This window comes from Narcine bancroftii, chromosome 6 (genome assembly GCF_036971445.1).
Source record: "Narcine bancroftii isolate sNarBan1 chromosome 6, sNarBan1.hap1, whole genome shotgun sequence".
In the NCBI taxonomy this organism is placed as follows: Eukaryota; Metazoa; Chordata; class Chondrichthyes; order Torpediniformes; family Narcinidae; genus Narcine; species Narcine bancroftii.
The window spans coordinates 84,845,640-84,858,784 of NC_091474.1; the positions used below are offsets into that span (position 1 = coordinate 84,845,640).

Below are 13,145 nucleotides of genomic sequence, written 5' to 3' on the forward strand. Positions count from 1 at the left end.
GGACTGGGGTATGCAGTTCACCATGAACTGGGATGTGCTGGTCACCATGGGCTGGGGTGTACAGTTCATCAAGGGCTGGGATGTACAGTTCATCAAGGGCTGGGATGTGGAGGGCAGCAAGAACATGGACTATGGTGAACATGCCAGGACAAGTCAGTGAAAAGGCAGCAGAGATAGACAATGTTCACTGCAGTCTTGCACTCATTGGATTTATTTTCACATCATACACTTGACAATTGTTCCCAATTAGATCTACAGTCTGGAGATAAGCGGCACAGTTGGTGTAACAGTTAGCACAACGCCTTTACAGTGCCAGCGATCAGGACCAGGGTTAGAATCCCGCGTTGTCTGTAAGGAGTTGGTACGTTCTCCCTACGTCTGCATGGGTTTTCACCAGCGGCTCTGGTTTCCACCCACCATTCAAAATGTACCAGGAGGTGTAGGTAAATTGGGTAGCACAGACTTGTGGGCCAAAATGCACTATGTGTGGCGGCACGCCGTTAGGCAGGTGAACTGGCCCCGCTTGTAACACACGCGGCGGGGCAGCTGGCCAAAATGGCGCCGTTGGGGGTTTCCCCTTTGACCTCAGCACTGGGCTCAGAAGCCCGCGCTTGGGGACCCACGTGATGCCCTGGTGACATCAGCGCCCCCAGTGCGGTTCTCAGCCAGGTCCGGGCTGGGAGTATAAGGTCAGCAGGCAGCCTGCAATAAATCAGTTCTGCTCACTGAGCTCAACCCATCTGGTTGTGTGTTACTTCAGTTAGCAGTGTAGTTACCGCTACAATGTCTAAACTTTTTTAAATGGACAAATTGTCCAGCAGTTTAAAAGGTTGCAATTTTGAACACATGCGAGATCGTTGCACACTTGGCTACAAGATGCTAATTTCCTGGCTATTACGTCTTACCATCCAATTTGCAACCAGGTGAACATTTGACTGTTTTGTTAAAAGGCACAAAGAGAAGGGCAAGCTCTTGATGAAACCAAGAGTATGTCACCCCAACTCACCCGGCCAGTTGTCTTCTCAGTAGGGTTTTCCATTATTTCAGCCACACTCTGATGGACATCCTCCACAAACAGGTCAGCCACACCACTCCTGGTATGCAGAAGCGTCACACATATGTGAATGCTGCAAAGTAGCAGTTAACAAGTGTTAGCACAATTGTGGAGGCTTCACTGAGATTCCTGGGGATGCTGAACAAAGTATTGGCAAGTAGTTATGTTCCTTATACGGTGTGATCCAACCATAAGGTGCACAGTCAAAACCACAGAATTTGGGAAGACTCATCTGGATTGGACCTTGTATTAACTGTAAATGTCCCAGAATCTTCCATCACCAATGAATAATTTTCTAAATACAGTCACTGTTGGAATATGGTCTATTTCCATCCAGCACGATTCCATCAACATGGTAATGCCCAGATTGTCCATTTTTAGCAGCACTGATCAAGGGTTAAATATAATCCAGCAATCCAAGAACTACCTTATTCATTTTTCAAGAGTGTTTCACAGGACTTTGTGCACAGCACTGAGACCACACAGTGGCTAATTTCAATCATTCAAACAAAGCACAGCAGCCCTGACAGTGCAGCACTCATTTGTCAGCTGAGGTTTCTGAAAAACCAGCGCTTGTCCAACTTCTTTCTCTAAAGCAGCCAATCCTCATGGGGGCCACCAGCACATCTAAGTGAGGGCCAAGGACTGAAATCATAAAATATTTTTTTAATGTAATGGGTGGAAGTATGGAAGCAACCAACCAAATCTGATTGCTTCACAGGGAAGGGGGCCCATAAACATTGAGCAGATTCCAAAGAGAGCCAATAAAAACATTGACTGCGCTAAATGATCCAAATTTTAAAATATACTTTATCCATTTTCAGGCAACAATCAAAGGACCAGAGGAATTAGAACTCTTTTCTGTGAGAGGCAATTAATTGTTATGCATCATTTTGATATTAATAGATTGTCATTTTTTAAACATATAAAGAGATGCAGTACGTTTCCCTGAATCCAAAACGCTTGGGACCAGATGGTTTTCAGTTATTGAGTTTCTTCGGTTAACGGAACAATGGCTTTAAGCAGCTCCGTGGCATCAGGCAGAATACTTGAATCAGCAATTAAACAACAACAAAAACTGGCAGGCTTTTCAAGCATGCAATAATGTTTAATCCATACCAAACAACAACTTGATCTCTGCTTTGTACAGTACTGGAGAGCTCCATTGTTATCAAAATGGCGCCAACAGAGCGTCCAAGCCCCACATGGGCAAGTCGGGTGATCATTTTTGTTTCCAACGTGACATCATCTTGGAAATGCAAAAAAGTTTGGTTCATGGATCTTTTCGGTATTCAGAACTTCAGGTAAGGGGAAGTGTACTGTAATAAGGAAATGTACGTATCTGAAGCTATACCACGACCTTGCCAGTAATAGAACTGGCTCAAGGGGCTGGATGGCTCATTCCAATTCACAAGTCATTGAAACCCTACTGGCATGGATTATCTGGTGCTGCACTGACACAGGGAACGACAAAGGCAAGTTAGAGAATTAGTACTCTCAAGACTTCAATGATCTAAAATGTTTGATCCATCCAGCTTTTGTTCCAAAGTGCTGTGACAAGCAATAGTGAACAAGTTCTGCAGCTAGAACAAAACACAGAGCAGGCCCTTTAGCCCATGATTTAAAATTTTACATTTAAAACGGTAACGAAACCTTGACGCCCAAATACACCTAACTAACCAACATCCCCTGTATGCTTTGAAGGATTTGAAGGAAACTGGAGCATCCAAAGGAAACCCACGAAAACACAGGGAGAATGTACAAATTCCTTACAGACAGCACCGGATCAAACCCAGGTGACTGGCGCTCTAACCGCTACATTAACCATATACCAACCAATGTAAACCTGCTCCGCAACAATCTACTTTTTCCCTTCCTCACACCTGTAACCCTCTATTTTACTTGCATCCGTTCACAGGGCCCCCTTCCCTGTGAAGCAATCAAATTTGGTTGGTTGCTTCCATACTTTCACCCATTACATAAAAAAAATATTTTATGATTTCAGTCCTTGGCCCTCACTTAGATGTGCTGGTGGCCTATCTAAAACTCTTTTGAATGACCCTATTGTCCCAGCCTCTAACACCACCCCTGGAAATGCATTTCATCCACCCACCACTGTCAGTGTTAAAAATAAAACTTACCTCTGACTTCTCCCTTCAACTACATTCCTCTGTTTACTTAAGCAGAGGTAATTTGGTATTGTCACCCCAGGAAAATACGCGGGCTGTGCAGCCTATCTATACCCCTCATACTGTGCAGGTTGAGGCAGCAGCACTTTCTCCATTCTACCTCCCCATTCTCCAAGAAGCTACAGAGCCTGAGAGAGTGCCAGCACTGATGGAGAACATCGAGCTCAACAGCAGCAAGGTTGAGTGCGCCAATGGAGAATCATGTACCTGGAGGGGAACTGCAAGGTGTTGAGATTCCAACCCCTGGATGTCATTGCATTTGACAATCGGAATATATCAAAAGTGTTCGAGCCAATGGCCACAACAGATACTTCAGGCTTTCCAAAGATGAAGATTCCCTTTATCGTCTTTAACCTTCAGAAGGGAAAAAGATAATTTAGCATAGTAGAAGGAAAAAAAACCTGCTGTAATTTGTACTCATTCAACCACAACACAGGTCACTCAACCAAAGAAGATGTTCACATAAAGGGGAACAGGGATGGTGTAGGTGTGCAAGATGTGGGAGGCAAACGGCCGGGGTGGGGGGGTGGGGGGGGATATTACATATCTTGCTACACCAAGGTGCAGAGCAATAGAGATCAAGATGACTAGTGGTATGCCTCAGGGATCGGTGCTGGGACCATTGACGTTTGTCATCTATATCAATTGTCAAGTGGTAAATTGGATCAGCAAGTTTTCCAAGATTGGAGGTGTTGTGGACAGCATGATAGACTTTCAAAAAGGGATCTGGACCAGCTGTAAAAAGTGGGCTGAAAAGTAACAGATGGAATTTAATCCAGTCAAGCGTGAGGTGTTGCATTTTGGAAGGACAAACCAAGAAAGGCACACATGATAAATAGTAGGCCACTAAGGAGTGCAGTGGAGCAGAGTGATCTGGGAATACAGATACACCGTTCCCTGAAAGTGGCATCACAGGTAAATAGGGCTGTAAAGAAAGCTTTTGGCATATTGGCCTTCATAAATCAAAGTACTGAATATAGGAATTGGGATCTTATGATGAAGTTGTATTAGACATTGGTGAGGCCAAATTTGGAGTATAGTGTGCAGTTTTGGTCTCCTAACTACAGGAAAAATATCAATAAGATTGAAAGAGTGCAGTGAAGATTTACCAGGATGTTGCCTGGACTTCAGGATCTAAGTTGAAGGGAAAAGTTAAACAGGCTAGGACTTTATTCCCTGGAGTATAGAAGAATGAGGGGAGATTTGATAGAGGTAGTTAAAATTATGAGAGTAAATGTAGGGAGGCTTTTTTCACTGAGGGTAAGTGATAAGCAAACAAGAGGACATAGGTTAAGGGTGAAAGGGGTAATGTTTAGGGGGAAATTCTTCACACAGAGAATGGTGGGAGTGTGGAACGAGCTGCCAGTTGAAGTGAGCTCAATTTTAAATTTTAGAAGAATTTAGACAGGTACACAGATGGAACGGGTATAGAGGACTTTGGACTGGGTGGAGGTCAGTGGGACTAGGCAGAATAATAGTTTGGCACGGATTATAAGGGCTGAAGGGGCTGTTTCTGTGGTGTAATGTTCTATGAAGTCCCAGCGATTATCTAATATAGCAGAGGAGACTTCGGGGGATCTACTGAAGTTCACTGGTCATGGACAAAGCCCCCACAAAACGCAATGCAATAGCAATTAGATAATACGGTCTTTAAATCAAGTTGATTAAGGTATTACAGGTGAACAGGCCACGGACTTTTTTTCCAATTTCTTTTGTGATGCCCCGCATAACATACTGGTCCTCAGAAACCAACTTAAATCAAGGACTCAAATGTCTAGACTGGGTTGTGGACCCTCAACCTCCAAATGAGAGCTCAGTGCACTACTCACTGAGTCACAGATCACATAAACGTTGGACCGAACATTTTTAATTCTCACCCTGAGATCCAATGCCACAGGCTAAAAGATAGTCGTTAGATGCCCGAACTTTACATGGTTCTTCAAATTACTTTAAAATCTATTTTGGATCCACAACATGAGCTTTTTTTTGAAACCCAAAATAGCTCTGTTCTGGAAAATGTTCTTTTTATGCCAATTACCAAGACGTAGCACAAGATGGAGCCAGAGGGCAAACCTCATAAATACAAACAAGCAAGAGTTTGTCAGGAAGACTGAAATGAAAAAACTACCAAACCTGGCATCTTTATCAAAAAGAGTTGAAGGGACTCAGCAGGTCAGGCAGACCTGAAGTGCTATCCATCCATTTCTCTCCATCAATGCTCCCCCAAGCTCCTCTTTGTTTTAAAATCAGAACGGTCACAGGTTTTATCTGGACACCTCTCACTCCCAATAACACTGGACAACAAAGATTTTGCAGCCTGAACACTTTTCGGTGTTGGACTGCTGATCATGAAAATCATGTTAAAATTTTCCTATCACGAACCGTTTTTTAGATATTTGGGCAGCACGGTTGACATAGTGGTTAGAGCAACTCCGTTACAGTGCCAGCAAACCAGATCGGGACTGGTGTCCGAATTTCGCACTGTCTCTAAGGAGTTTGTACTACCTCCCCGTATCTGCATGGGTTTCCTCCGGGGGTTCTGGTTGCCTCCCACTATTTGAAATGTACCAAGGGTTGTAGGTTAACTAGGTAATATTGGGCGGCATGGGCCGAAATGGCCTGTAACATGCTGTATGTATTTAAAATGTTTTTTTTACATTTAATATAATCTATTTGTTGAGATTTCCGGTCATATTTTTAACATGCCTCAAGCATACAAAAGCATGAAATGCAACGTGTCATTTAAGATTCATTTCCTGCATTCGCACTTGGACGTCTTCCCTGCTGATCTTGGTGCCGTCAGCGACGGACATGGTGAAAGGTTTCATCGCAACATAATGACCATGAAAAAGCGATATCAGGGAAAGTGGAAACCATCGTTGTTAGGTGCTAACATAAGAAGCATCAGATGGTGAGTACAAAAGAAAATCAGCGGCAAAACATTTTTAGGTCAGTTGAACACACCATGGGTCAGCATCATTATGCGATTAAACGTGCAAAATTTAATAAAAGTTAATTTAATGTTTCTCCAACTTCCTACGTGATACAGCAAATCCAAAATTATTCTTGTGTTAAGCTTGAAGTTGTCCATCTTCAAGTATTCCAAAATTTATTTTTAGGAAGCAAACCTTTTTAAAACCAATTGTTGTCCAGTGTAATCTACAGATGGAGCACAAAACAATCCAGTATGGTGGCAGTCTCAGATCTGTCCTTTAGCTGACATTATTACAGTGCCAGTGACCTGGGTTCAAATTTCCTGCTGTCTGTACTCCCAGTGTCCATGTGGGATTCCTCTGCGTTCTCTTATTTTCCTCCCATATTCTAAGTTATGAGTCGCAAGGGTCTGTTTGGGTAGCACAGGCCAGAAGGGCAAATTCTTGTGGTGTATCTCTAAATTTAAAACAATTCAAGGAAAAGCAGGGAAGTATGTCACATTTTCTAACATCAGAGGCCATGCCAACTCTTTGAACATTCCCATTGGTCCCACTCCCCACCAAATTTCCTGTGGCCTTTTTTGCTTCAAACACACATCAACTTCCTCAATTCTTCTGCCACCCACAAGGGGATCAAGGGGACAGCAGCCATTTAATCAACCAGCACGAATTTAGGAAATCGATGTGCCTGGCGAAACCCCACACAATGAGAGAGAGAGAGAGAGAGAGAGAGAGAGAGAGAGAGAGAGAGAGAGAGAGAGAAGTAAAACACGAAAGCCTTCAGTCACCATAATTGAATTAAAAACACAATGCTGGAGAAACTCAGCAGGTCAAACAGTGTACATTAAAGACAGTGATACATAAAGATTTTTAAGGGCTTAAGCCTAAAACGTTGATTATACTCCTGCTGAGTTCCTCCAGCTTTTTTATTTTCAGCTAGAGAGAGAATGTACAATCTCCGTACAGACAACACCCAAGGTCAGGACAAAACCCAGGTGCAGAGCCATGCATAGTACCACGAACTTCTGCACCACTGTACCCACAGTTGTAATGAATCTTCTGAGAAATGCTGATCCCCAGAGTTAAATATTCGATACAACTTTGAGGCAAAAGTCCTGTCACTACTGTCCTATGGATTGACTGCTACAACAAGCTGATAAAATGTACTGAGAAATTCTGGAGATTGATAGGAACATCCTCTTTCCATGCTAAAAACCAGCTCTCACTTGACGAACACTGAAATGAGAAGTTATTTAACTCCAAACATTTACTGAGGAACCTATTTCATTGTAGTCGGAGGGTAGAAAACTAACTTTTTTTTAAAAAGTGGTCAATGTTGAGGTACAGGGAGATTTGAGGCTTTGAAAATGCAGAAGGTTAACCAAGGAATTTGATAAGCATAACTGGCCTTTAAACAAACGAGCTGGGGTGAAAGAGGAAAAGAATCTTGCTGCAGTTCCAAAATGTTTGGCAATACCTCATCTAGCCTGGCTAGAATTCCCTTGGAGGCAAAGCGGGTTTGAAAGCCCAGTTATTGGAAATTCATAAGTTATAAGAACATAAGAGCAGGAGTCGGCCATCCAGCCCATCAAGCCTGATCGTCCCATTCAATGAGATCGTGGCTGATCTGACAACAGGCTCATCTCCACCCTCCTGCTTTTTCCCCTTATCTCATACTATTTAAAAATCTATCCAACCACGTCTTAAATAAATTCACTGAGGTAGCTTCACTACTTCAATGGACACTGAATTCCACAGATTCACCACCCTCTGGGATGTAGGAAGCAATGATCTATATAGAGAATTGAGAAAAATGAATTGTGATTTATTGAAACATAAACACTAAGAAATTGCCAGGTAGATGCCAAGAATATGTTTCCTGAAAATGTAAAGGCCAGGACCAAGGCAAAGTCACAGGATAAGAGGTTGATCATTTATGGATTAAGACCAGGATTAGTTTTATTTTCCAGAGGCCAAATATCTATGGTTGATGAGGAGTTTCAGTGGAATTCTGCATGCCCAGGGAACATAGAAGAAATTCCTGGGGAAACACAAATGATCTCTGTGCACATGCTGGCATAATAGGCTTGATGAATCGAACACCTCGACTTGCTCCTTTCTATGTCCTTATACCCTTAATTTCAAAGTTCCCTATATTCCAGCTGAAAGAGGCTCAGGTTTACTCACTCCCTCCAAACAATGTCCTTGAGTAGAATCCCTAGGGGATTAATTTCCTAGGGATTACTATTGACTGGAATAGACATATCTACCACGTCGTGGCTGCAAGAGTGAGATTCAGAATCCTGCAGCTAGCAACTCACACCCTAAGTCCCCATGGCCTGTGCATCATCAACAAGGCTCGAAAGGGGTGTGGTAGAACACTCTACATTTGCCTGGATGAGTGCACTTTCAACAACACTCAAGATGCTCAATACCACATGGAACCTAGCAGCTGCTCGATAAGCACCCCTTCCACAACCAGTCACTATCCCCCGATGCACTGTAGCAGTGGCTTGCACCATCTACCGATAAACCACAGCAACACACCAAGGCTCCTTTGACAGCCCAAACCCACAACCTCTAACCTCTGCATTGGAAACACCACCATTTGGAAGTGTTCTTGCATACCACACACCATCCTGACTTTTTAAGGACATCCTTCAGTGTCTCTGCAATCTGAAGTCTACAGCATTGTAGGTATAGCCACAAGTTCAAGGAAGCAGCCCGTCATTTTTTTTTCAAGACATACATCGCAGTAACAGGCCCCTTTGGCCCTCAAGCCCATGCCACCCAATTACACCCAATTGACCTACAACCCCGGTACATTTTTGAAGGGTGTGAAGACACTGGAGCACCCGGAGGAAACCCATGCAGATACAGGGAGAACGCAAACTCCTTACAGACAGTGCCTGTCTCATACCTGGGTCACTAGCACTGTAATAGCATTGTGCTAACCATGGAACCCTTCCTAAAAAAATGTGGGATAGGGAATTAAATGCTAGCTCAGCCTGGGAAGCCCACATCCCTAGAAGGAATGGACAAAAACTATGTTGTCATTTTTTTTCTTAATTACAGTATTCAGAGCATTTAATGGCTTTGTAAGGTTTTGGATAAAATTCCAGATTTCATGCTATTAATCACCTCTCCTTTGTCAGCCCGAACAGAACAAATGAGGCTAAAAAAAATGTCAAGGAAGCCTCAAAGCATTCCACTGAATTGGAGTGCACGGAGTTTGCAGCTCTGACAGAGATGAGTGGTGTCTTTAAAAAAAAAAGCAGCCTTTATCTTCAAAGACCCCCACCATCCAGGCCTTGCCCTCTTCACTCTGCTCCCATCAGGAAATAGGTACAGGAGCCTAAAGACGAGCACAGGGACAGTTTCTTCCCCGCTGCCATCAGATTCCTGAACAATCAATGAACCAAAGACAATACCTTACTTTTGTGAACTATTTTTTTTAATACAGTAATATTGGAGGAGGGTTATCATATGAATGTTTGCACTATGATCCTGCCACAAAACACCAAATTTTATGACTTGCTCATGACAATAAATTCCTATTTTGAGATCACTTATGCTTCAAGAACACATCAATTAAAGTTCAAAGGCAAGGTGTCTGTACATCACCACTGTCAACTCTGTAGATAAGCAATTTGCATTACCACATGCTGATCTGGCTGAGAATGCATTAGATCTCTCTTCCTTTCTCTATCATGTCACAAAAAGCACTTCTGAACCCTGTTACACAGAGCGCTGCTACTATTCCGGATTCATTGGCCTCTAGACCGTCTCCTTCATCAATCCATCTCACTTGAGGTCCAAGATTAAACTATACCCACTATGTGCAGTTCCCTTCCAGCCACTTCACTCAAAGATGTCTATTTACAAGAAATCCATAATTTGTGGAACAGGAAATCTATGTTCAAGTAAGCACGTCACAAGAATAAGGGAATGTGGCCTCCTTTCCAGATGTCAGAATTGATCAGGAGGATAGAACAGATTCACTACATTTGTAAAAATTCCTTTTCTACATCAGCAGTTGACAAGAAAAATGATGTGGCTGGAGCTGGTGTAGAGGCAGCGCTGCCGCTGGAATGGACAGGCGGAGAGTGGAACAAGAATTCTCAGTGCTCTCCTTCAGAGTCCAACTGCCCAGTCCAGCTGCTGTCAGCTCTGAACAGCTTTAAACGACCCGTTAAAGCTGACAGTGGTTTATTTTAAAATCCCACGGGATGGGGGTCCAGCTGAAGCTGGAGAACACACAGGCAGTGGGCTATTGGTGACTCGAGGTGAGGTACCCATGGAGGATGCAGGCTGCTGGTGACTGCAGTCAAAGGACTCACGCCAGACAGCGGACTGCTGGAGACTGGCTGAATGGGGTTGCAGGTATCAGAACCGGGATGCAGGAGGGTGCTGGAGGCTTCCTGATTTTGTCAGAGGTGTGATTCTGAAGCTCGGGTTGCTGATCATTTGGCCTGGAGGCTGTGGGAGGGCCTGGAGATGGAGCCATAGACATTCAGTGAGTCTGAGGGAGTTCTCTTGCTTCTCTTTTTCTGGCAGTAAGGTGTACTGCTAAATTCCTGCTGATAGCGAATCTTTGCCTTATAGTAGACAATAAAATAATCTTGAATTACAACCTTCATGGCAGGTAGATGGATTGCAATGGTCCTATACAATGCAATCAGCCATCACTTATTCTGGTTGAATTTGTCAATGGTAACTCAACAAACCCATGCTTGGTCGATGGCTGCAAAGTTAGTGGAGTGTTTAGTGCAACACTGTTCCAGCGATCAGGACTAGGTTCAAATTTAGCACTGTCTGTACAATCTCCTCATGTCTGCATGGGTTTTCCCTAGGTCCTCATTTGGATGGAATTGGGCAGCGTGGACTTGTGGGCTGAAAGAGGTAGCACTCTCCCCCGAAAATTAGATGATTGTTGGTTCAAGTCTTACTCCAGATATTGAGCTCAGCAATCTAGATTTTGTATTGTGGAGCAGAACAGAACACTGGCTTTATGAGGAGTTAATCTTTCCAGCAAGAGCCTCCTCAGGTGGATGCACGATTACTTTGAAATGATTCTTTCCTTCACTCATTTTCCCCACCCCATTCATGACAGATGAAATTGTATCACAGGGTTTCTACGACATTGCCTGTGGGAGTTTGCCTTGTACAAATTGGACCAACTTCATTTCCTACATTACAACAGAGACTGCACTTCAAAGAGCACTTCATTGGCTGTGAAATGGCTTGAAACAAAGCAAGGTTGTGAAAGACATTACAGAAATTTGAGTCTCCCTCTCAGCAGCCCAGCCAAGTGTCTTCCGGAAGGACAACCAGGATCCAAACAACTGAACTATTGAAGGCAGTGAAAATGCCTTTCATGAGAGCTCAAAACAACATCTGTTTGAAAGAAAGTTACTCAACAGCGACTGCTGAGAAACTGAGCAAATCAACAAAAGAGTCGATCCATTGCAGCATCTTCCCAACTTCTAATTAACACCCCAAACCAATTGGGTTGGCGCCTGTAAACATGTCGCCATCACCCACTTTGGCCGAGCTCTCAAATAACCGTGCGCTTGGTCCCAATTAGAGACAGAGGCTCCAATCAAATCACTGCCAAGTCATCAGGAGTCAACACATTCAGAAACAAAGGGTCCTGTCTTTGTTTTGGCTGTCATAAGTGATGAAGCAATTTCTCCACCAGCAACCTTCAACACAAGCCCTTTATTCTATTTGCACACATTTGCCCAAATGCCTGTCAGCCATTTTCCTCCTCCCCTTCTGGGTTTCTTCTGCTGAGACATTAGTCACCCATCAATCTTCACCACTTCCTCATTAAAAAGGCAGGGATTAACACTGACTCAAAGCCATACGCAAGAATTCACAATCTCAATTATTAGAATTTCCAAAGCTAAGACATCGATTACAAAATTCTGTTGAGGATGCTTTGTCCGCAGTCCTGAGTTGTCAAGCTCAGGACTGAACATTTTGCAGACTTGCCCACAGTCTCTCGTTCTCGAGCACAGCTCTGAAGGCAGGAATAGAGTCCTTTAAAAACTCATTAAAAAATGAAGAGAAAATAAGTCAAGTACCAATGATTACAGACTCTTCTCCTGCCTCCGAATTGGTCATTTATAAATTTTAAATTTAGATATACAGCATGGTAACAGGCCCTTCTGGTCTTCAAGCCACCCAATTACTCCCAAATGTCCTACGGTACCCTTTGAATGGTGAGAGGAAACCAGAGCCCGGGGAAAACCTCCACAGACATGAGGTGAACGTACAAATTCCTCACAGAATTCAAGCTCCAGTTCTGATCACTGGTGCTATAACAATGTTGCGTAAACTGTGAGGCAAACTGTGTCGTAATGTCTCCACCTCCAAGTCAGAGGTTGTGGGTTCACGTTCCACCCATTTACTCTGCAGTTCAGTTTTTTTACAGTGCTGGGGCATTGAACTTTCCAAGGGATGATACACAGAGACACTATTTGAAAAACCACACTTACCCTTCAGCAACATCATTGATAGATTACATTGGACAGCAAAAATCTTGTTTCCTAACACTTCTGGGTGTATTTTATAGATTTTTGGCTGCTGATGGATCACCTTAAAATTTTCATTATCACGTACCACTTTTAGATATAACCTATTTACCAAACTATATCCAACTGATTGACTGCATGGTACAAGAATACAAAACCATGAAGGACAACACATCATTGAAAATTCATTTTATGCCTTCGCACTTGGACTTTTTCTCCTGCTGATCCTGGCGCAGTCAGTGACGAACATGGTGAAAGGTTTCACTGGGACACTGCAAGCATGGAACAGTGGTATCAGTGCAACTGGAATCCATCGATGCTGGCCGACTATTGTTGGACACTGACATAAGAGGCATCAGATGCCACCACTTCAGGATTAAATGTAAATGTAAAAAGGGGAAAAGAGGGAACGAGGGGAATAATGGACTGT

At 43.3% G+C, this 13,145-nt stretch overlaps 1 protein-coding gene across 1 annotated transcript in view; it reads right to left on the reverse strand.

The window, feature by feature from the left end:
* sgpl1 (sphingosine-1-phosphate lyase 1) overlaps positions 1-13,145 on the reverse strand; it is a 96,430-nt gene that overhangs the window by 5,595 nt on the left and 77,690 nt on the right. Inside the window, exons 12-13 of the mRNA XM_069885580.1 lie at positions 3,451-3,597; positions 1,007-1,127 (exon numbers count right to left, since the gene is read on the reverse strand). Of these exons, the coding sequence (XP_069741681.1) occupies positions 1,007-1,127; positions 3,451-3,597 (268 nt within the window). The remainder of the gene's footprint in view (positions 1-1,006; positions 1,128-3,450; positions 3,598-13,145) is intronic.